The following is a 24,743-nucleotide window of genomic DNA, read 5'->3' as shown; positions in this document are numbered from 1 at the left end:
ACACTGAAAAGCCAACAAATGGAGTCTGTGACACTGTAGCCAAATGGGGGATGAACAAAGGTTTTAAACACAGACTCGGCTGCTGTACAGAGAGGGAGCTTTGCTGCTGCCTTCCTTTTTAGGGTACTGCCTTTGTGAAACACCCACATCCTTCCTGCAAAAATGTTCCTCCTGCCTGGGGTTGACTGTGCAGTTGTCCAAGCTCAGGGCCATACTGGAGGATAAGCAGAGGTGGTGGCAAAGGAAGTGTTTGTGTGTGAATCATAGAATCACACAGGTTGGAAAAGACGTTGAGTGCAACAGCCAACCTCACACTGTCACATCCACCACTGAGCCGTGTCCTCATGTGGTACCAGAATGTGCAGGATGCACATACTGAAGCAGAGATCACTTTCTCACTGGTTACCTTGCGAGTGAAGCATCTTAAAAACTATTTATTTCCTCCTTTATCTGTGTAACTTCTGCAGTGTGAATATGGCAGCAGGCACAGGCTTTTGGGCAGTGTATTCTCCTCGACCTCGCTGTCGGCTGGGGTGGTTACTCGTGCCAGCTCTGTCCCGGGGGCCCGCGCAGCCCCGGGCGTTCTGTGCCCAGCGGGGCCGCGGCTCAGCGTCCCACGGCCCGGGCTCGGGGGGGTCGGGCTCCTGCATCTCCGGACCCCTTCGCAGCGGGGTCTGCCGCGAGGCCTGGCAAGGGTTAACGCCGAAGCCCCACGCCCCCTTTGACGGAGTCGGACCAACCTCGCCAAATTTGAAAAGGCATCCGGGGCTGAGTGAGCGCCCTGGGCGCATCGAGCCGCGCTGGCCCCGGACCCCCTGCGCGGGCAGCAGCCGCCGGGGCTCGGCTTGCCGAGGGACCGTGCTTCCCTTCGGGAGCCGGAGCAGCCATCCCCGTGTCCCGGGCACCGCTGCCCCCTGGTCCCCGCTCCCGGGGGCACCTCCGTGCCGTGGGATCCCGCCGTGACCCCGGCCGGGGGAGCGCGGTGCGGCCCCGCGCCTGCCGCGCCGTCGAAGAGGAGAAAGGGGAGGCGGTAGGAAAAGCCCGTCCTTGCAAAAATGCAGCTCGCCCTTTTCTTGTCCTGGTGCTGCTGCCTGCACGGGTGCGCGCTGGGCACGGGCTTCCTCTACCAATTCCCAGCATCAACCCTGCAGCACAACTACCCAGAGCAGAGCTCGGGCTCGCCGGGCAGCGGCTTCGCCAGTCGCCGGTGAGTAAGAGCGGGAACGCCTCCCGGGGGAGAGGCACGGGCAGCGGTCCCCGCCGAGGGCGCAGGGGCTCGCCGGGAGCCGGGCTGGGCTGCCCGCATCCTCCCTGGGATGCGGGAGGCTCCGTACCTGTCCGAGCGCTGTCCTTCTCAGGGACAGGGGGCGGCTGGGCAAACGAGGAGCTGAGCTTTGGGAAATGACACCCGCAGACTCTTCCTCTTACCGCCCCCAGCCCATCGGGGAGGGGAAGGGGCTTTGCTGAGTCTGCAGGGCAGCGTGTTCCCTGTGCACGGCGCAGCCAGAGCCGGAAAACCTCCCGAGCCGGGACACTGGGGATGCCGGCAGAGGGAACTGTTATAGCCCTCGGCTGCGAGGAGAAACTTGTTCAGTTCAACAAAGGAAAGCCCTTAATTACAGATCTCAATTCAAGAGCAGCAGCTTCCAAGTAGCTGTTTAAAACCAAACCTCCCACTCTTTTCCTCTCCCCCCACTCCAACCCAATTTCTTATAAACTTAACGTAAATCAGTTTTGATTTACTGTATCTTGCTGCTTCAGTAGAGCAAACAATTTAGGCTTTTCCCCCTCCCCTCTGTTTTCTCTGGGTACTTCTCTAGAGGTGAAACAGCTGTTCAGATGAATGAGCTGCACTGTATAAAGCAAGAGAGTGGCTTAACCTGATTCCAGTTGTTCTTGAATTTCACTTTTTTCTCTTTTTTTTCCTTTTTTTTTTTTCCCTCTGCCTTTTTCTTAAATGGGGACTTGGGATTTAATATTCAGGGCTCGTCCATCCTGTCTCTACCTCTTTTCCTCCTCCTCTTGCTAATACCTAGCCCGCATGAGTTGTGCTGCTGAGGAGGAGGGCTTCTGTTTTAGCACCGCTTCTTTGGGCTGGGAATTGGGATACTGATTTCCATCGGCGTGTCAGAGGTACAGAGCGGGCACCAGCCTTGTGCCTTGCACGGCTCTCGCATCTGGTGCGGATTTCACCCCCGGGTGGGGGTGGGTTTGTCCGCTGGGCTGTCAGAGAGGCCTCAGGCTGTAGGGGGTGTGATGTTAAACTACAGTAACTGTCAAAGGGTTTGAAACGGCAGAAAATTATAGGAGAGTAATGGGATAAACCTATCCCAGCTGGATCTGTTCCAAGGTACCCCCTTCCCAAAGCATGAGCTGCAATGAGAACCACATGTCATTTGTCTTACATATCTATTAGCCTGCAGATCTTTGTTCAGAGCTACCACGCTTACAGCAGTGTGGGCTGTGTCTCTGCTCACCAAAGACCTTCCCCACTTCACACTCACACAGTTTTCCCATGCCTCAGTGGTTTGGACAGCTGATGCTTTGTCAGGGGAACGTGCCCCTCTCCAAGTCTATAAAGTGTTGTATAAAACCACATAAAGCTGATTTAAACAATGATGTTGGGAAAGCTGGTAGATATTATTTATTTATTTAGTTCAATGGAACTCTGCCATGTGAGAATCTCCTATTCGAGTTTAAAGCAGAGGGGGAAGAAAAAAAAAATGCAGGGAGGAAAAATCACCGGTGGATGTTGTGAAAGAAAAATTCAAGTGCTCAGTCAAATATCACACGTTGAAGCAATCTTTGTATGTTTTAATTTCCCCCTCAGTGGTGGAGTTTTGTTGTTGGCAAATGCCTTAGCAGCTTCACTTTCTGATGGGAAAATCTGTGTGGGAAAACTTTCCCCAGCCACAATGTTGGACCTTTGGGGGGAGCCTCCTGCCGGGTGCAGCTTCAGGTTGGGAGAGCTGGAGTTTTCTGGATTTAATATGGTCCTCAATAGGAGTGAGGCTTTGTGCTCTTGAGTCTGACACTGATCTATGTGGGGGTGAAGCTTTTTTTCAGGGACTGAATCAGACTGTTGTTAACACTGTTCAGTGTCCCTTTTGCCATTAAAATGGGATCTTGGTAGCACCTCAGTTATGTGAAGCAAGAGCAGCTCTGTCACAGCACAGTTTTCTGGCCTCTGCTCTGGAGAGGCTGTGCGAGAGCCAAGATGGTGGGAAGGTGATTCCTGTTCGTGGCACTACATGGCCATTCTCACTTTCCTTCTTCAATTGTCCCAGTGAGTACTTTGTCCAGTGACTTCTAGCACTTTTCATGAGTCAAAAATAAGCAGAGCCAGAGCACTGGAAGTTGCTGCTGCAGCTCCAGGTTCTGGTAGGTGTCAGCACATACTGATGGGATGCTCTGCAGTTGAGATGTTTCCTTGATACACACCATGTTCCTGCAGTTGTCTCTTCCTGTCCTTGATCAACAGGAAGATATGATTGAGCTGTTTGGGAATCTGCTGTCAATATTTTGAACATGTTGTAAGAGTTGTATTTCTCCAAGGGGGGAAGTTTCTGGGATCCTTTGTGCTGATACAGCTCCTGGTTTGCTTCAGTCGACAGAACTTGATTATTAGACCAAAGGCACTTGCAGTCCATCTTTGCATGTGCTTGAATTGCTTGGAACTTCTGCAGTGCAAGCAATAGAGACTGCAATCCAGGCAGCAGTGTTGGCATTGTATAGACTGCAGCAGCCTCGTGGGTCACTTTGAAATCCACGTTCAACACATGCATTTCTAACTTGCTGCTGTGTTGAGGTGAGGAATGGAAAGTGAGTCTTACCCAAGGCTTAAGAATGGAGGGACTTTTTGCCAAGCAGAAACCATCATCCTCCTCCAAACTTGAGAAGCTCTGCTAACTGAGTGAAGGGAAGCTTATTCCCATGCTGGAAGTAGCTTGGTTCTCAAAGAACACCTGCATCTGTGTTAGTTGTGTTTGGAATTGGTGTTCTCTCATTCTGTTTTCCTGTACTTTCTAACTAGTCATGCATCAGGCCCTTGTGAGCTCAAGTGTGGCAGTTAAACACTTCTGACACTGGAAGGGTTTAGACTGGAAGCCTCTTTGGATGTGAGGTGGAGGGAGCTGAAAGAAAATCCCCAAACATGAACCCAAAAGAAATGTAGGATAATAATTCTTTCTTAGAGTGAGCATTACAGTAGCATCACAGAAGTCATCTGGGTTGGATGCAAAGTCCAACTGTGATAGACCTTCAAAACACACCTCAGCCTAAAAATTTCTTCTTGTGAATTAGCATTAGAACCATGATGTTACAAACAACAGCACAGTACGTGGCATCCTTATGCAGATTATCCTGGTAACTACACATCAGTACTTCTTTTGGTCACAGTAATTCCCAGTGCTTGCTACAGCAGTGATGTTTCTTGGGGATGGATATGGAGAGGAAAGTAATATCAGTCCACTGCAATCTGTAAGTGCAGCTTTTCATTGCTGGAGGCAGAGGCCAGGTGACCTTCATCCATTTCTTGTTGTGCACCAGAGCCCAACCCAGGAGAGCAAGACCTGGCTTCCAGATCCTCCTCTACCAATGGTTTACTCCATGTCAGAGGGCAAATCACTTTGCCATGGATTCTGTGGAACAATTAAACATGCCCTGTGTGCTGCTTTGATATTTAAACAGACATCACCTTTTCTGTACTACATCTTGTCTTGCTTCCCCCCAAGAAACCTGAATTGTTGATGCTTTCAGATGTTTAGCTGATGCTTGAAATATGTTGTCAGTTATTCCTTGAGGCCACCAGTTTCTTAACAGGTCACTTGAACGTGTGGCTCTGGAGATCAGGATGTCTACCTGTTGTAGGTAGATGTGTTCTTTTCAGAATAACCACCTGAGCTGTGCCTGGTCCTACAGCTGCACGTGCTGGGCTGGAATTGCTCCTCCCCAACACAACTGCCCTGTAGTGTAACAACCTCCAGCCTCTCAAGTGAGCTTTTAGTATTTTAAGTAACTGTGGGTCTCTTTATGTGACACAAGTTTGTCCTTAATGTTAAAAGGTGATCTGTACATCAGTATCCCAACTTATGCAGTCTGCCAGAGCACTTTCAGAACAAGTATCTGGAGTTTTCCTGATGGATTCCTGTTAATTCTCTCCTTACCAGAGAAAGATGACTTGAACCTTATTTCAGCCTCAAATTCTGAACCTCTTGTGACTCTTAAGTGGGTGTGGAGTATAAAACTATACATATTGGCCAAATGTGGTTCTGTCTTTTACTGACAGGATCTTGCTCTCTGAGTCATTCCCTCCATCACCCAACAGTCTGCTCCTTGTCTGGGGTCTCTGGTTTGCTGGGGATGACATCTGAGGGTGTCAAGCAAACAAACTGGGATTTGTGTCACGCTGAGTCCTCTGCACTAATTCCACTTTGAAGTGCCTGACCCAGGTAACCAAGGGGTCAGAAGGTCTTGAGCTCATCACCAAACCCTGGAACTATCTGGTGTTTGTCTGCTGGACTTTGCAGCCATATGATCTTCATCTGACTCGTGGGGCTCAGTGCTGTAACTTCACAATGCAATTAGCAGTGCAGCCAATGGCAGTGCAAGGGCCTGGTGACACTGGAATGGCTTTGAAATACCAGACGTGACTGTAGTTACTGCAGTAAATTATATTCCTTCAGGAAATCTACCATCCTGTCTTTCCAGCTGCTTGTGTGAATCATTTCCTCTCAGGTAGGTTTCATTTACCAGGTCTAGGAAGAAAAAGGGAGCAGAGAGGCAAAACAATGGGTGGCAGTGAACTTGTGCTCCCCTTGGATAAATTAACAAACGTGTCTCTTTCAATAACCCTTATTTGTTGATTTGTTAATTTTCTCAAAGCTGAACTTGTCAGTGTCCTACAATCCTGGTTGAAACAGGCAGGTTAGAAACTTCACAGCTTTTCTTTGGGGTGTGGTTCTGTGACATTTGAATCAGAATAGCTATTCACATCTTTGTTTTATTGGGTTGTCTTGATAAAGGGGGAAAAATGAAGAATGACTTTCAGATAATGATGGGCTGAAAGCACAGGGTGCTTTAAATCTGCTGCAGTAGGATAGTAGACCAACCACTCATACTTTTTGCTGCACTGGACCTCTGGCATGTCTGGAAATGTTACTGGTTTGTAAAGCACAGATGCCTCTCCTCTAGGGTAATATCACAATTCATCTGACCATGTTTCTGCAATATGCACAAAGCTCTTGACTCACTTTTAATTAGGCAGATCTAGACAGTGCTTAAATTTACTTCCACTCAGGCATAATGTTTGTTTTGAGGCTTTGAGCACACAGCTAGGCTGTGCCAGCTTAGATATGACAAAGATTCTGTCGAGGAGCATGGCTGCAAAAGTCAAAAAAAAAGGCTAATGCTACTGACTGGGTTCCTGTCCTGCACTTTTCAGCTTTTTATATAGCTGAATAATACTAAAGCTCCTGCTTGGTGTAACTATGCACAGTGATGGGCTGATCTGAGTTAGTCCTTAATGCTGCAGAAACAAACAAGAGTGGGAACTGTGATGTTGTTCCTTATGGGTTTTGTTCCTTTGTTGGAAGAAATGTTTGTTGATGTGAAATTTATTGCATGGAATAACATGGTTTAGATGCTTTGACAAGTTTGGACAGAGTTTAATGGTTTTGATAAAGTTTAATGTTTTCCTCCTCTTGGAATTGAACAGATGTGGAAGTGGAGACTGTGCATGGGTGAAAGTGTTGCCTGTAATGTCTAGCTAGGCCTGACTGCTTGAATCTTTTTGGGAGGACTAACAAATAGGAAGCTGTTTCAGACTCCTTTTCAGCTTCCAAAGCTGGGAAATCATAGTTCTGGCAAAGAAAAAAGCCTCTCCTATCTGTCTAGAAATGGCTTTCCCCCAGAGGCCCACACAATGGATGCTACTGAGACGAAAGCTGAAGGCAACTTCATAATGTTTGGAACAGATCAGTCTCCTCTTCCATATCAATGTGGTTTATCTGGAAAAGAGAGTCTGCCACTTAAAAACATAGTAATTGATTTTGAAAGCTCTTTGGAACTGAGAAGAGAAGGTATCTGGGAGATTCTCTTCTTTACCCCTGGTGGTTTGGGTGTCTCCTGTCTGTCCTCCAAGAGCTGAGTAAGGCTGTCCTTATCCAGCCACCTTCCTTTGTGCTGAGCAAACAACCCATCTGTCAAAACTGTAAAGCTAACATGAGGTACCACTACATAGGAATGCCCAGTTCACGTCCAATCTTGACATCAGGTTACGTGGTCAGATGTCTTTTTAATCAATTCCACTTTTTCTGCCTCTAGGAACTGGGTGGAAGGGATGTTCTCCGCAGTGTTTGCGCTGGATACAGCCGTGTGTTTGCTCAGAGCATCTCAGAAATGCCACTGCAGTGAAATCATGAGGCAGGGGAGTATTCCCTGGATGTGCTTGTGTAACCAAGTTGTACTGAGTCTGTAGAGTTAAGAACAGGTTCAGTTTTGTTTCTCCTGGGTGTCCCCCTGTGTTTTTTTCCGTGTGCGTACGTGTGCTCTAAAGAGGAGTTGTGTTTGTCTCTCCAGATGGACAAGACTCTTGCTTCCTGCTTTCCACTGCTCAATGGAATAAAAAGACCAAGGATGTGGGAAGGGGTGCCTCATAAAGGCTGGGTAGTCCAGTGTACCTGTTTCATGTAGAACAGTTTTGGGGGTGACCCTGGGGAAGGAGGCACAGCAGCTGCACTGCAGGGCTGAGTTCTAAGGTTCCTGGTCTTCTGTTCTGTGTGAGAAATGGAAATGGGATGCTCCTTACCCTGTGCATGCTGGAGCTGTTTAGGACTAAGAAAAGGCAGCAGCATAGGTGCTAAATGAGCTAAATACTCCTTTTACCCTGTTGTGATGACCCTGTGAGATGGAACTGCTCAGTTAAGGCACTGCACAAAAACTTCCCCTCTCATCCACGGCTTGTTTTGTTCCCGGGGTCAGTCAACATATGCTTTTTCCCCACAGGACTTTGCTTATTTAGTCGTTCAAAAGTGTGGTGCTGGGAGCTCTCAGCTTGGTTGGGAATGCTCCTTCTCCTTGGGAAAGGGCTGGGGGCAGATGGGCTGGTGGATGACATAACGTCTCCGTGCCGGGGCTGCCATTGGCCCGGTGCGGCCGTGCCTGGTGGGGTGTGGCAGCCCCGAACGGAAGGGCAGACGTTGCTTTTCTGCTTAGCCCTTATTAAACTCAGATGTTCCTAACCCCTTCCTCTGGGCTCTCATTATTGCTGTAAACACAGCAGAGCACAGGGAGCTTTTTCAAATCCTCATTTGAGGCAGCAATGGGTGACAGCTCTCCCGACGTGAATTTAACATCCCAACCCAAGGGAGGTTCTGCCTGTGTTTTCCCTAAAGAAAAAGACTTTTTTTTCTCATCTGATGCCACTTCTCTTGCTCCTGCCTCGGGTTTCTTGGCTTCCTGGCTTTCTTCTTGCCTAATTCCATCTTGTGCTTCCACAGAACCTGTCTGCTTTCTGCCACCCTGCTCATTATGGGCTGTCTGGCTGCTTTGTCTCATCGCTGTACCTTGTGCAAACTTGGAGTTGTTTGCATTTTCAGTGGCAGTGAAAGTGATGCCAGCTAAAATAAGGTTTCTGTTGCTGTGCTAGGATAACTAAAAAAGGCTCTCCTGGAAGAAAACACCTAGATCTGCCTGTCAGCAGGTCTGTAACTCAGCTGTACCTCTTCCAGATTTGCTGTGTGGCTCTGACAGAAAATTATATATCAACTTTTTGTGGAGGGAGACTGCCATGGTAACAGGGTCTTAGATGCTTAGATGAACCCCACACTTCACCCAGTGTGAGCTACTGTACCCCCTCAGGGGAACTTGGGAATCCTTGGTATCTCTGAATATAACTGTTAATATACCTGTTAACTTCCAGGTGTATCCAGGCTATTTAAAATCTTCTTGTACTCAGTTCTCCAAGGACCATATCCATTGCAAAGCTACTTAGGAGTCTCAAATATCCATTTAATACCATCCTTTTTCTGAGCTGAGAAATCCTTGGCCCAGTGAGGTATCAGGGCTGCTTTGCCATGGCATTGGCTTGGTAAGAGCTGTGTTCCTGCGAGATCTCTGAAGGTTTCTGTCACAACATCTCTAGGGCTTGTTCTCATGGACATTTTTGTATCACTCCAGTCTTGTGTCTCTCATGAACTGAACTGCAGAGCTCTCGCTGGTTCAGAACCAGGATATGTCAGGTGTTAGGAAGGTCACTGCCATTATGATGCAGTATTTAGTCACTGGGAATCCAAGTGATTTCCTTTTGGAAATCCAGGCTATCCTAAGGCACTGGAAGATGAGCTACCTTGTTGCAAGCTTTACAATCTGGTCCCTCCAGTCTCTGACTTGGTTTAAATTGCCCTTCAAGAGTTTCTGGTGGATGGGAGGTTTTCTCATTTGAGTCTCTACATCCCCAAGAAAACACTGATTTAATCAGTGGCCATTTCAGCTTTGAGGTGAACTTTTTATACCGCTTTTAATGAACTTTAAAGCTAAAATGGCAGAGCTCCTGAGCACTGAGCTGTCAGCTTGTGTCTGTCACTGGCACTGGCAGCGCAGGACACAGAAAATCTGATATGCTTAAGCTTCAGTATTTCAACATGGCAAACCCTGCTAACCTAAACACTGAGGGGGGAGCTGCATTCTTTGCTATGCCTAATCTCTGTATTTTGTTAAACATGCATTCCTGCCAGAACTTTATTGGACAGAACAATAGTGACCAGCTGGGCAAGTGACCCTGGCTTTTCTGGGCGGCAGAGGAATTCGGCATCTGAGGAGCTCAGATTCTCATGTGCAGCTTAAAGTGATCTGGATTTAGTTGCTTTTAATTATTAGCTGGCTGATTCATAAGGCTTTGTTTTCCACACTCTTTCCCAAGAAAAAGACTTATTTCCTTAAATGCTCAATGTATGTTCTATAGAGCAGCACAAAGTCTGGGAACTGAGACTTGAAAGTTCTCTCTTTTCTTTCCCCTAAATAAAATGGGAATAGTAATATTTCCCTTCATGTAAGGGAAGGCTCTGGGGAGTATTTCATGAGGGTGTGGTTATATCTTGGAGGGGAAACTGCAAAATCCAAAGTATTGTATATGAATATATGCAGAAGTTTATAATAAATCTATGAATGATAATACTTGGCACTTGCATAAACTTCCACTCTTACAGACTTAGAGGTCATCGTGCTCCCTGTTTACTGCACCTCTCTGAGCCTGCAAAGTCTTTGGGAGAAGGATTTAGTTTGAAGGGAAGCTGAGAGGTGAGAGGGAGCTGAGCAGGGCAGGCTGGATTGCCCAGCAGCAGAGGGCTGGGGCATGGCCCAGGCTGGGGTGTTTTCCTGTCTCCAGTGGCAGTGAAGGTTTTTGGGAACCTGGATGTGGGACAGACAGACCTTTAAAACCAGCACAGGCAAAACTGCCTGTGGCCAAGTGCTCCAAGGCTGGTGCTGTTTGGTCACAGCAAGGGCAGGTCTGGGCTGGGATGCTGCTGCAAGCTTTGTGTTCCCACCTGAAGTACAGCAGAGAGCAAAAAGGCAGATTGTGTAGGATGTTCCAGTGCTTGGCTCAGCGCTGCTGTAAATCAGCGTAACCTGCAGTCTCTGCAGCGTATTTCAGGATACAGCACTGAGCCAAAGGGCTCAAACTATCACATAGTAAAATGCTGTCTCTTAGGCAGCTGTTACTGGAAGTCACTAATGTATATCACGAATGATACAAAAATTTTGGATTACCAAGTGGTAGGAATTCTTAGGCTGCCGGCCTGTGGATAAGCTCTGAGTGTGCACTGCAAGCAGAAATAATAGGATCTCGTTTTGCCGAGCACCACAGAAATACTTGAGGCCTGATAGTGTAATTAAAAGTCTGCTCAAACCCTTGCAAGACCTCTGCAACCAAAACCCTTGGAAATTTATTGCAAGGACTGCAGCAATGTACTCATTTTCTTGGGTAATGTCCTTTGAAACAATCGAGCTCTCTAATTATGTCTGTCAGGCCTTGCCGAGTGGTTATTGGTGTCTGAACTAGAAGGTTTTCAAAGTAACTTCTGCAAATGACTGTAGAACTTTGCTGAAAGTAAACTTTGAGATCCCAAGTACCATTTGGAGGAGTTATTGGATAACTTCTGGGAAGGTTATGGTGAGGCTGTGTCTGCACTGGCTGGGAAGAGAGGGGAGAGAAGTGGGAGTGTGGAAACTACAGGAATCATCACAACTTGTCCAGTACAATCCAATCCAGTCTCTAATTGCATTCAACTTGAGACATTTTGTACCTGAGCATCCTTGTGGAACTGAGGCTCACTTTGTAGAGCACCTCTGGGAGCTCTGATGTGAGTGGGGGTGTTTTTTCGTCAGTTTTTTTGTTGTTGTTGTTTTGTTTATTTTGTTTTGGGTTTTTAATCGACCAAAAAAACCCCAACTAAAACCAACACCAAACTCCACACAAGCATTTGACTGGAATTGGACACTTCCCATGGACTTTGGGCTGAAATGTTGCAACAGTTAAATAGGTGAACAGGGGCTGCTTCCATGGTCAATCTGACAGCAACTCGAACCTGTCTGGTATCTGTTCTGTCACTTCATGCTCTGAGGTTCAACCAACCTTTTTGAGTTGTGTATGAGAGTGGTTTCAACAGAAACTCACACCAGGGCTCTTTTGCTGTAAGAAGCACGTGACATCAGCCTGTCACAGCTGTTTAATCTGACATTCAGCTCTACTGTGTTCAGATGGATGTCCCTGGAGATTTCCTTAGAAAAGGCTCAAGCAAGCCATGAGGTTTAGGTTGGATACCAGGAAAAGGTTTTTCCCCAAAGGGTGGCTGGGCACTGAACTCCAGACTGAGCACAGACTCCCCAGGACAGTGGTCACAGCCCCAAGCCTGTCTGAGTTCAAGGAGCATTTGGACAATGCTCTCAGGCACATGCTGGGATTGTTGGGATGTCCTGTGCAGGGCAGGGAGTTGAACTCAGATCCAGATGGGTCCCTTCCAACTCAGAACATTCTGTTATTCTGTGTTGCAATGGCAGTTGCTGGGTTTGATTGCAGGGTGGCTAAATTTGGCACCATCCTTTGCTGGGACACTGCATGTAAAGATTTCTCCAAGCTGTGCTGAAAGGTGAACAGGAAAACTCTCATATATGTGTGTGTGAGGGGGAAAAGACCTGAGCAGCTTGGAGCTGTGGTGTGTGGAGGCTGTTTGTGTATGTACTTAATGCAGTAACAAACACAGACTGTTACTGAGCAGCCCTGTGTCATTCACAGGTTTGTTGGTTTGCCTGCAGTAAGGAAAAAAAAAACCCCCAAACAGTAAGCTGTTCTTCCCAAACTATGAAAAAGGTACCAGAAATACAGAATAACTGTCACCCATCAATAAAATTCAGGTCATAACTGCTTGTTTTAGTCATTTTTATCTTCTGCACTACTTGTATTATTCTTCATACTCTGATTGAGAAACTCTGTAAATAGAAGGGGAGAAAAAACTCTCATCTCTCTTTAATGCTTTGCCTTGAATTTGCCCCAAGCTTTTGCAAGCAGTGTGTGTTTAAAATGGGATGTGGGTGTATGTAGTGTCAGCCACTGCTTTGCTCACAGACTGAGACCCCTCTCACCAATAACTCCAGACATTCCCATTCCCAGCAGAACAGGGAGGGATGCCTGTGAAGCCTTTGCCTCAGGAGTGTGGATCACTTGTGTGCATCAGTTTGCACCCTCACTGAGTTTGTGGATAAAATGCTGCTGGGGAGTTTCCCTTTTGCTGTGGAGGAACAGTTTGGTTGCTCTGCCCTTTTGCATTGACAGGTAACTTTTTAAACTTCAACAACCAAAACCCTCCCCAGACCCCTGTCTAACAGAGTTTGCTGCACAATTCCCCCCAGAACGGGGCAGGAATTTGTCTGACCACGTGCCTGTATCTCAGACCTCCTGCTGTCCCCTCTCTTGCTCAGTGCTGCCTTCTCCCCATCCGCTTTCCCACGTGTGTACTCGGGAATGTTTCAAGGCAGTGTTATCATTCCGAAGGAATCTACTGTGCGTGCACAGCCTATGGAGGGGTGGGTGGGTGGTTTTTGTTTTTTCAACTGTTATTACTTGGCCAAATGAAACCCATTTTCCACCTGGATACCGACATGGAGATCTCCTCCCTCAAGACCCTCTCCCTTCCAAAGAGAGGCTTCCAAAGCACCGAGGCACTAAAGCGGTTTCTTAGATTGCTCAAGAATTTTTTAATAACAGGGGAAGGTGTTGATGTTTCTGCTCACAAGAGAAAGCCTTGCGCTTTTTTAAGCTTTTTTTTTTTTTTTTCCCTAATGAACAAACTACATTGCAGCAAGGTTTAAAAGGAGAATACAAATAATTGTTCTTGGCTAGAAATGAGCTTTGGAGACTGCTTCCAAAAGCTTCCAAAACCAGGGAAAGCTTAGGAAGTTGTGTTAAAAGCAGAAGAACCTTTTACATGGAAAATAGGTAGGTAGAGCACTTAAGTTTGTAGATGTCTCTTTACAGTCTGTGTGCAGACAGATATCGAAGTGCAGTGGGTTCTGTGTGATTAAAACAATCTGCTTAAAAGTGAGTTTAAAACTTGAGGAGGCAACACAGTGTTCACTAGCAAGGGTTTGGGACTCCTGTGTGCAGAAGAGCTGATCCACAGCAACTGCTGTGTAGTGATATTTTTATGGCATTGGATGGAGAGTGCAAGAGTGGGAGTCTGGAGGAAGGTGGAAAGGGGGTGCTGGTACAGCAGATTGTTGTGCCTGTAACTACCCCATCCAAGCTGTGTTACAGTCACAGGGAGTTCTGAATGAGGTTCCTACTCTGGGCAGAGGAAGCTCTTGGAAAGGGCTCCTGATTTGGCAACTGGGAAGTGTTTTAGGGCAATTCCCTTCATGGAGATGGGCACTGGGATTGACTGGCTTGAGAGGGAACCAAGGAAGGGAAAGATGTGATCAACTAACCATCCATGGACATGTTTGTAAAGGTTGTTCTGGTTCACTATATTAAAGGTGGGTGTTGAGAGTTTTAGGCTGTGCAAGTCAGAATTTATTAACCTTAAAGCATCCTCCTGCCTTAGCTCACTGTTCCTGATCTCCCTCCCAATATACCCTTGAATCAAAACTGACTGTGGTAAAGGGCAAACTCAACTCTCTGATCACACAACAGATCTCAGTTCTGATGTTCCTACTTCCCTACACATGAAACTCCCATGGGTGTGACTGGAACAATAGGATTATTTTCCAAATTATTTTTTATTGTAGTAACGCCCAGGCCAGCCTTGTGCCAGACATGGCAGACATGGAATAAAAAGTTTTCAATTTAAATAGCAAATTAACACACAGTCTTTGGGGGTTGTTTTTCAGACTGATTAACACTTTGAATGCCCAAGCAGAGGGGTTTTCCAAGGCTTTGTTGTCACTGAACTGGATCTCACATGGCTCACTTTGAGATCTCCTCTCCACAACACAGCCTGATGTTCACAATGACCTTGGCACATGAGTAGAGCAGTTCCTGGAGAAAAGTGCTTGGCTCTTGAGGTACAGACACGTTGGTGGGGTACAACTGCCCCCAGAAGAATCTTCCTGGAGCAGCAGCAGTATTCTTGTCACAGGCCTGGTGCAAGTGCTGGCTGATGGGCACCTGAACTTCAGTTGCCTCACCGGCCACAAGTGGCTAATCTGACAAATCCAAAAGGGAAAAGAGAAATTGTTGATCTCAAAGCCACATAAGATGGATTTGTCTAGAGTGGTTTATTGTTTCTAATCACCTCCTCCAGCACAGGAAACATTAGAAAGCTGTAGGGGTTTCTTGCACTTGAGGAAAGGCTGTTCCCTTGGCAGAGTCAAGGAGATGTCATGTCTGGCTCTTGGGCAGGCACTGGAAACAGGCTGAGCCTGCACACCTACTGCAGATTCACTCCTGAGATCCTGTTCCCAGCAATGATGGGCAACCACAGCATAGGTGACTCTTTTAGAAATGTCTGCTGTGTAGTCCCTTGCATACCAGAGCCCACCAACTCCTTTACCAGTTGCTGAACAACTGGAAGACTTAGACTGAATGAAATAATTGTGATGTGCCACAGGAAAAGAGGAGGGAGAGCAGGCAGAAAGTGTGTACCTGTCTCTAGTGACAGCAGTATCCCCAGTGTCCAGCTCCAGGAAGAACCCCAAACCTGCCTGTTCCATGGCAGATTAACATCATGCAGCTGAGAGGAAGCAGTGACTCCATTGTGCCATCTCATTTTTTGCTCTGATATGCTCAGCACTCTCCTTTTGACATTGCCTTTTGTTCTTGCTGTAGTTTGTGGGTTTTGGTGCCAGGATAATGCTAATGAAAACCACTGCTGCACTTGGGCCCAGTGCCTGTGTCCCTGTCATGCATGTGGCATTCATTGCTGCTGGGAAGTGCTGGGGCTTTGGCACCGGGGGGGGCTGAATGTGAAGCACAGAGATGTTCTGCTGCCCATACAGAGCTCTAGAAGCAAACAAATAAATTTGGGAGCAGGCCCTGTTCAGTCCTTGCAGATTGGCTGTCCATGCTGAGCCAGGCTCTGGAGGGAAAAGGGTGTGATCTGAAGGAGATACCGAAAGCAGCAGGAGCCTCATTTGTCCATTTTGGAGGACTGGAATTGTGCAAAGTGTTGTTTTGTTACTGTGTGATGTAGCAGGGGGGAAATAAAGACAGACTGACTTTGTGGGTGGTGGAGGAGAGGCTGTACCACAGCAGCAGTGCTAGTGAAGCACAGGATGCTATTACGGGGTTTTGCTGACTCTTTATGCCAGTTTTCTTCATGGTTTTTTCTCTCTGCAAAGGTTTTGAGGATGAGCAGGTGTGTGTCAGTGTCCTATCCTTCCACTTACAATTCCCACTCCACCTCCAGCTAATTCAGAGTTAAATTCTGAATGGATTTTTGTAAACTTAGAGGTACTGACTTTTATCAGTCAGTCTTGTACTTCTAATGAGGATCAGGATCCCTGTCCTCAGCCTAAGCTGTTCTAGATCAGATCCTCAGAGGAGGACACAGACAAGTACCAAATGTAGACCTTGAACACAGGGATCTGTTTCAGATTTAACAAATCCCAGCTCTCTACTTTCAATCAAGGTCTAAAGGATTTTTTTTTTTCCCTCTGATCCCACCCCTCCTTCCAAGACCAGGCCTTTCAGGAATGAACAAACGAGTACTGGGGATGTATTCACAGTATGAAGGTGTTAGACCCATCTACAACCAGGTTATCCAGCTGTGCAAAAATGTTTAGACTCAGGTTCTTCTTTTGAAAGGCTTTCAAGGAGCTTTTATGTTGCAAAAACCGACTTACTTGGTTGTAATTGTGCATGATTTCCACGCTGCATGGATATCAAATGCCAGATTCCATCAAGTCAGTCTAATTTAACAGAGACAGATTCCATAGATATTTTTGTACATTTCCTCTTTCCTCCCTCTGTGAACAGTGGAAACTTCTGTCTTCTCATTGATTGTGATAAACTCGGGGGAGGGAGCAGCAAAACATTTCAGTGCATAGAAAAATGTCTGTAAAAGCAAAGCGCTTCAAAGGAGTGAACCCCCCCCCCCTTTTATTTCTGAGCACTCAGTCATGGACTAACTTCTTTCCTTTTCCTGATGAGGATAATTATGGTTCAGCTCAACCATATTTATTGTTTGATTGGGTTGGAAGGTGTCACTGGCAAACTCAGAAGGTGAGTAGTGGGTGTAAATCAGAGGGACTTTATGCAGGAGAAATTCTCCTTGTGCTTTCTCACCCCTTTCCCCTGATGCACACACAAACAGGTATGTAGGCACAGAGGGCCATGATTAATTTATTAGTAGTAATTATAATTATTAAAGTATGACGTTAATTTAAATATTAAATTATAATTATTAATTATCTGCCTGATCAACCTCTTCTGTGTTTACTTCTGCCTCTTATAATCTTGCATTTACATCAGGGATGATGTACAGGGTGGCTCTGCTGTACAAATGAATCCAGGTGTGTCATAGGTGAGTGCTCTCATCTTCAGAGCTCCTCCTGCAGGAGCTGCAGCAGTTGGAAAATCCCCTTGAATGGGACTGGGGATTGGAAGAGAAGGGGAATGGTCTCATGGCTGGAGAAGCTGAATGTTGCTCTGGGGAGCTGCTTCCCTCCTTGTCTCTGAAGAAGAGTTGCTGTGCTCCACAGTATTGAGCCATTCTGCTTCCAGGTGTTTAAAAATTCCAGTAGGGAGAGGTTTTCCCTTAACCCCTGTAGCCTCAGTGGCTGCAGAAGGGTAAGCTACAATCTTGTGCAGTTTCCTGTGAACTGAAGACAGCTCAGCTCTCAAGGAAATGCTGTTTGGAGGGTCACCCCTGCACAGCAAAGCAAGGAAAGCACAGTTAAATGTGCTTGGCTGCAGAACTTGCTGAAGATGGAAGCTGTTGGGCAGACTGACCTGTGTTTTCCTCCTAAGGTAAAGATTCCTCCAGGACTAAACTCCCTCCAGCAGGCTCTGATAATCCACTTTGTGTGGGAAAACTTAAGGCTGTTATTGGCAAGTGAGTGTTTGAAGTGCAGTTAGCACAGAACATATTGCCCCCCTGGGGAGGGGTTATGCTATTGGGAGGTTCCGAGATAAATTGTCCCATCATACTCTGGGAGCCAGAACTTATTTTTATGGCCACTTTGTTCAGACTCTTATTGTGGGGGTGGAGTGGTGGTGTGTGCAGAGAGATTGGAGTCCCTTCCAACCTTTGTCTGACCAACACAGCCGAGTGGGAGACCTGGAACTTGTCTCTTTCTCGTTTGTGCCTCTGGCTCTCTGCTGCTTCGAATGGCTGCTGCTGTCTGGCTGCAGAAACACCAGCAGCCTTCCAGTTTTATTTGCTTCCCAAAATGAATGGGCTGTTACAAAGATTTTTCTCCCTTTCTCACAGGAGTCAGGGTAACCTCTGTTAGCGCCTGTGAGGTGCTCAGTGGGAGCAAGGCATGCGTAAAACATCAGTATTGACAATGAGATTAGCGTGGCTTGTCATGTCTTCTGACTTGCAGACCTCTTAAAGCTCGTAATGGAAGAGCAGAACTGAACCCTGCCATCCTAAGCTTGTGTACAGCCACCCCCTCACCCCTGCCAGGTGGTCTTTGATGGATTCCTCAGCAATGGTCCATCAATCTACAGGCCTGAATCAATCCATCAACTCTGAACGTTCCAGTATTGTGGAGACTGCTGGTTACAACTGAATTTTGTAGCTGGCTCTTGGCTGGACAAGGAGCTGGATGACAGCCTTGATCCTGAAATCTGGTTACCTGGAGAGAGCACGAACATGGCCAAGAACAGGAGAAACTTAAGCCCAGCTTGGCTTTCATCTGAGCTTTCCAGTAACATGGGATGGGATTGTTTCCTCTCTAGCCAGGTCACAGCAGTAAGGACTAATCTGGCCACAGCCAACTGAGTGAGCTGGTAAACTTGCTCCTCATGTGATGGAAGCACAGTCAGGGAGGTGTGTATTTGTGCATTAGAAGTGAATAATGCAGTTTTACAGAACTGGATTGTTCAGGAGGAGATACCCCAGAGAGCCTGGCAGGCTTTGAATCTGGATTTCTGGGCATGTAGAGGGCAACTTCTGCTCCTGGCCTTGGGGCAATATATAAATAACTAATCCCTCCCAACACTGGGCTCCAGCACACAGTGTATGGATTGCTGTTCTGGCAAAGCAAGTGGGATGCTGTACTATTTACACAGAGAAAAGGGCACAGTTTGCTTTCATTGAGTCAGAACGGCAACTTTTTCCCAGTGAAAGTCAGTGACCTTCTGATTTTATTGAAATTCCTCTCTAGGATTGCAGGGAAATTGATAGCTCCAGTGAAAAATGTTATGAGGAAACTTGGGGAAATCTATCTAGCTATCAAAACACTCCTACTGTTTTCTGTGCCCTAAATGTTGATCTCTGCTAAGTATAACACACAGTGTGTTATCCTTATGGAAACAAAAAGATAATTCAGTGCAGTTGTTTACACAGGACAAAGCTTTAGGGCAAGTCACAAGCATCAGAAATGCCAACCTTACTGAGAGGCTTCTGGGATATTTGTTGGGTCAGTTCATGCCCAAACACATGCAACAGGTGCTGATGAAACAATCCTGCACATTAACTGTTCTCCCACTTCCAGGGAGAAGTCTCTTCCTTGTGGCTTGGCCAGTTCAGTCTTGGTGGCACGGAGCTTTCACTGCAACCCACACCAAATCTCTGCCTTACTCAGCTCTACACCAGCATTAATGGTTTGTGCAGAGTCCAGGGGATAGGATTGTGTTTGGAAGTGCAGCATTTCGTGCTGGTGGGCACCTGGTGTGCTCTAAGGCCCTGGGTATCGGCGATTTGGAGCCACATCCTTCGCTGCAGGGAGCACATCAGGTCCTGTGTGTGGGAGGTGGTGCCTGCTGTAGGTCTGTCCCTAGCAGGGCCCGCCAGCCAGTGGGTTTTGTGTGTGGAGCTGAGCTGTCATCCCATTGAAAGAAGTGATTAGGCAGGAATGCAGCCGCTTTCATTTTCGACTTGCGCGCTCCTGATTAACCAGGCGGCTTGCTGGGTCCTGATCGGTTCAGCCCGGTGCTTGCTGACACTGTGCAGTTCCTGATCCCTTCTCCAGTGAAATGAAGCCTCCTCACAGCCAGTTGGCTTTTCTCTTGGAAACCACCTGGAATGTCCTGCAGGGGCTCCCAGGAGACAGAGAAGCGTGGGGAGAAGCCAGCACTTAGGAAAAAGCAGACGTTGCCTTTGGGGGTGGCTCTGTGAGCGTGCTGTGGTGGGAGCCTCTCTGAGCATTCACGGTGGGTGAATGGGTGGGGGGATCCCTTACACACCCCTGGAGGGTGTGGGCTTAGGGAACAGCACTGGGCAAATCCAGATGGTGAGAAGGGGAAGGAGAAGCTTGCTGCCAGTGTCTCCCCATCTGTGACAGGATTGCTCTAAGCTGACTCAGTCATGCCATCCAGGAACTGAACTTTGATATGTGAGTATATGACTCTTCTGGAGCCTACAGTGTTTTACTTGAGTATCTGTTACCTTACACTTCTCCACCCTCTGCAGTCTCTTCTCCCTCTCACTGTTGGATGACAGGCTGTACAGACATCCAAAATCTCCAGGGGATGAACTCTGCATCCAAATAAACTTCTGATGAGGGACAGAGGAGGTTCAGAAAGCCAGTGGGGTGCAGACAGGGCTTCCTCTCTGGCATCAGAATCAAATTGCAGCTCCAGCTCTCTGTGTAAGTCCAGCTTCCCCTTGAGATCCCTTGGCCTGTGCCCTGGAAGGTGAGGATTTCTTGTCTTCTCCAGTGTCCAAGTGCCTGAAGCCATCACTGCTCATGCTGAGTCAACATCTGCTGAGGGAGGGGTCTGTTTAAGCTCAGAACAGTTTTCAGAGTATGTCCAAGTGAAAATAAACTATTGATTTTTGTTATTCCATTTAGCTTGAAAGGTCCACAGTAACATCCTGAACCTACACAGTAAATGCAGTTGGATATCTGCTGGCCTCAATACCCATAGTCCCTCTGGAAAAACATGTCAGCTGTGATGAAGACACGAGATCTTGGTCTGTAGCCCCAGAGTGAAACTATCTAAATCAGTAGCTTGTGGGCCATGGTCTGCAGATCCTCTGTTGCCCATGAAAGTCTTCCAAGAATTAAACAGGCTGTGAGAGGAGGGTGTCCCTTTGGAACAGGCTGGGGGAATGGCCCGAGTGAAACTTGTCTGTCTAATCAAAGACCAGTTCCTTGTGATCCTTCAGGACATCACCCTGAACATGCTGGTGATGAGCACCCCTGAGACCACAGACCCAGCCCTAAAGGAGCTGCTGTTTGGCTTGTTTTGTTTGCTTGGTTGAAATATTCTTTTGGAATAAGCAGCAGGATATTCTCTGCCATCCTGGATGTGTGCCAGTTCAAGTCCTAAACCTTCCTTCCTAGCATCTGTGTACAATATAAAGGGTCATTTATAATCTCTGTAAGCCATGATGGGGCCTTTCGTCACGTTGGCTGAAGCCTGCTTGCATTCTGGAGGCTCTTCTTGCTGACTTTTGGCTTGCAAAGAGAAATCTTGGGGTGGTTTTGTCTGTCTGCCTTCTTCCTGTCGTAATCACTGTGCTCTTACATCTCCAGTGAGTTCCAAGCTGTGTATCCTAATGCATCCTTGATCAGCTGTGTTCCTGCCTGTCTCACCTGCTCGTGTGCCACTCTTAAAAGATGCCTAAAGGCTGTATTTGTGGGAAAATTATGCTATTTGTGGAAAGCCAAGAGTGTGATGCTTTGTCAATAGGAATGTACCTTTCACTCCTGGCCGTGGGTGTCTCTGTAACCAAACTCTTCCTTCTGTTGCTAAAGAGAGAAGTTGGAGAAATCTGTGCTCATGTTGGATTAGCTGAGTATCTTTGGGGTCTGATCTTTTTTGGTGCCCCTGTGGTCCACTCCTTTAGAGAAGACTCAGAGTGCTGAGGTGATGAGTGTTGTGCTGCTTTATCACTGTCACTGCCCTCTGTGCTCCTGCTCAGGGAGGTGCAAGGTTGTCCCTAGGTCAGTGAAGGGTCTGTTATCCTGCCCTGGGCTACCAGTCCTGTTCAGCCTGGCAAAGCCAGGTGATGGCTTCAGGCAAGGAAAGCGGTGACTGGAGAGCTTCAGGGAAGCTTTTCACTTCCTCTCATGATTGATCCCTTTTATAACAGGTCCCTGAGCAGGTCATGTGGAGAGATGAACCTTGGCAAGTGTTGGGTTTCTCCCCACCTCAGTGAGCTCTGCCCTGTGTGCTGCAGAGTGGGAACAGCCTTTACCTCCAGCTGCTGCCCAGGGCTCTGTCACTGAGTTGTAACACGGTCTGTTCACTGCATCTCCCTTCTGTGAAAGGCTTTCCCCAGGCAGAAGTTACAGCCTGACTGCCAGATTCCTTGCACCTGCTCTATCTGGTCCTTGGAATAAGCTGTTCAAAGGTGTGAGACCTACTCAGATAACAGCGGGTTTGGGCTTGTTTGGAAATAAAAATCTGTGTGCCTTCCAGCACCACCTGCTGAATGGAAGCCCTGGCAAAACCAGCTTTGTGCAGAGTGTAAAACAATCCACCTGTCTTGCAGTTTTTGACACAGGCAGCCTGCACAGTGCCACCTGTTCAGCTGCAGATCCACAAATGGAGTGGTAGACCCCCAAGCTGGTTGAAAACAATCCTTGAAGGAACAGGATGGCGTTAAATCTGGGTCGATGCAGGGGAAAACCAAAGAGGATAATGATTAGTTTCCAGTTTCTCCTTGGGAGTTGCAAAGGCACTCAAGCCCTTGATAATTGTACTCTGTTTTAAAATGTTTAGTAACTCTATTGTAAATTTGTTAGCATTTATCCCCCTTCATGCTCTGTAAGACCTCCCCACCTGCTTGGGCTCACCTGTGATGTGACTTTAGTCCGTGCTTCCCATGAGGAATCCCAGAAGGGTTTCTGGAGAGCAGGGGAAGCTGCAGGGCTGGTGGCCCTGGGCACAGAGCCCCCTGTCCCTGGGTGCCCATCCAGCTGTAGCTGCAGGGTCCCTGAGCAGCTCCCTGGCCCCACTGTGGTCTGTGGTGTTGGCTCAGCCCCTGGCATGTGTGCCTCCTATTCATGGAGATGGGAGCTGTCCAGAGAGCTGAGGCTCCTGCAGAGATGGGAGGGGAATCCAAAAACCAGGGGGAAAAAAAGCAATAAATGCTGTAAATGGCAAATACTGGGAAAAATTAAACTACCATGGGGAAGGTGGTTTAGGGAAGGAGAAGGGGATGTGCAGGTGCATTTCCACTGTGCAAGCAGTTTGATTTTTGGTGTGCAAGGTTGGGGAGTCACTGTGATACTTGGAGAAGGCATCAGCTGTATTGGGAGCTCTTGCTTTAAGAAGGATGAGGAGCCAGGACTCCTCTGATTCAGCAGAGAATGCTTACACAAACACTCTGTGTGTTTTGGAGCACAGGCTGGTATCTCCACTTCCCATTAATGACCCCAGTTCTAATCCCCAAGCAGTAGGAAAGTGCATTTCAAAGCTGTTATAACTATGCTGAGGTACCAAAGCATTCACAAAAAAGCATGAACCAGTATTTGGCAAGCATGAAAGTAAAAATGAAAGTATCTTTTTTTTTTCCCCCCTCAAGCAGGTCAATGGAACCTAAAAGCTTTTATTTTATTTTTTTTCAGAGAAAGTCTCTGAGGGGTCTGTAGGTCCTGTTCCCTCAGGCTGACACTGCAGCTCCTTCTGTCACACACCCTGCAGTGAGGTCTGTCTCTCTCTCGTTTTCTTATGAGACAGCGTGAGACACTCACCCCTCCCTCCCCTGCATTCTGCCTTGCCCACTTGCAGACTGTAACCTCACCAGGACAGCAGCAGGGCTTGTCCAGCACCCATCTTGTCTGAGCCCTGCTGACAGTGAGCTCCACCCCACCAGAAACCAGAATTTTCTCACTCTGCCGTTGTTCAGAATGGTGGGAGGCTGCAGAGTGATACCATAACGAGCAGGATGGAATTAAGAGCAGTACAATGGGAACTGACTATCAGGAGATTTGGAATACTTTTATTTTTCCCTTTTTTTCTTTTCTGAATTCCCATTGTTTCTGATAAGTAGCAGAACTAAATTATGCACCATAAACCCCTGGCCCCTGAGGACCAAGCAAGAGGCGTTACTGGATCTCTTGTGGCTCAGGTTGGCAGAGCCTGGGAATCTTTCTGCAGCTTTTGGGAGGAGAGGGTGGGGTGAGGAATGAAGACTGCAACTTAGCCTGGCTGTGACTGGCAGAAGAAACAACCTCACCCCCAGATACTTTGCTTTTGCTGTGATTTGGTCCAGCCCATTGTTTCACTGGGGCTAATGGTGTCCTTTCTCTCTGCAGGCACTGGTGTCACTACACGGTGACAAGGACAGTCTCCTGCCAGGTGCAGAACGGCTCAGAAACGGTGATCCAGCGAGTTTATCAGAGCTGCCGGTGGCCAGGACCTTGTGCCAACTTAGTGAGGTAAAAATCTCCCTGTCTCGTGTTGCCCAACCCTCGCTGCCCCTCCCACTCAGTTGGGTGGCTGGTCAGTACTGCAGGGCTGAGGGCAGCTGGGAGAACCTGCTTGGTGGTGCTGTAATGAAGGGGTGCCACGGGTGTTAACTGCACAGCAACCACACGTGGGGGTCAGTGGAGCATTGCTACTGATTTTTAGGAGCTCTCTAAACACACACACAGAGTCTAGCTTAGAAATGAGGCATTATTTATTCTGTGTAAGGGAGAGGTTTCCACAGATCAGGTTCACCAAGGGGTGAAACGTTACCCCTTTTATACAGTAAAACTTACATGAACCCACCTATCTAATGTATATTCTCCATCTGCCTAAGGCATATTTATTTATTTGGCTGATGTAATCTCACACAATGCTTGAAACGAAAAGTTCTTCTCATTAAGCAACTTCTATTGTAGAAGCTATCTGCCAACATCAGTTATGTTTACAAAAGGAGACAAAATTCAGCCTGGGGACAGATAATTCAACTTGAAGACATCAGGATTAGGACAAGCTCTGTGAAACAGCTTAGTTTAGGCTGTAATGCCAGTTCTTCTCCATACAGGAGGCTGCTGCTAGTCAGACCTGAAAGTAAATAAATGTTCAGTGTGATTGAACAGGGTCAGCAGGGTTGCTGTATCATTTGCTCTCTGTGACTTGTTGGTATCAAGTCCTCATACTCAGGTTTTTAGGGATAACCTTGATCACACACACTGGAAAC

The 24,743-nt window shown here is 47.3% G+C and overlaps 1 protein-coding gene across 1 annotated transcript in view; it reads left to right on the top strand.

Annotated features, from left to right (window-relative positions):
- The first annotated feature begins 1,055 nt into the window (after nucleotides 1-1,055).
- Nucleotides 1,056-24,743, top strand: part of COL26A1 (collagen type XXVI alpha 1 chain) — a 158,664-nt gene continuing 134,976 nt past the window's right edge. The window contains 2 exon segments of the mRNA XM_050322047.1: nucleotides 1,056-1,207; nucleotides 23,872-23,994. Of these exon segments, the coding sequence (XP_050178004.1) occupies nucleotides 1,056-1,207; nucleotides 23,872-23,994 (275 nt within the window).

The sequence above is a fragment of the Myiozetetes cayanensis genome, unplaced genomic scaffold, assembly GCF_022539395.1.
Source record: "Myiozetetes cayanensis isolate MyiCay16 unplaced genomic scaffold, myiCay2020 scf27, whole genome shotgun sequence".
NCBI lineage: Eukaryota > Metazoa > Chordata > Aves > Passeriformes > Tyrannidae > Myiozetetes > Myiozetetes cayanensis.
The sequence above is the reverse complement of the archived record's forward strand: the minus strand, read 5'-3'. Positions and strand labels throughout refer to the sequence as shown.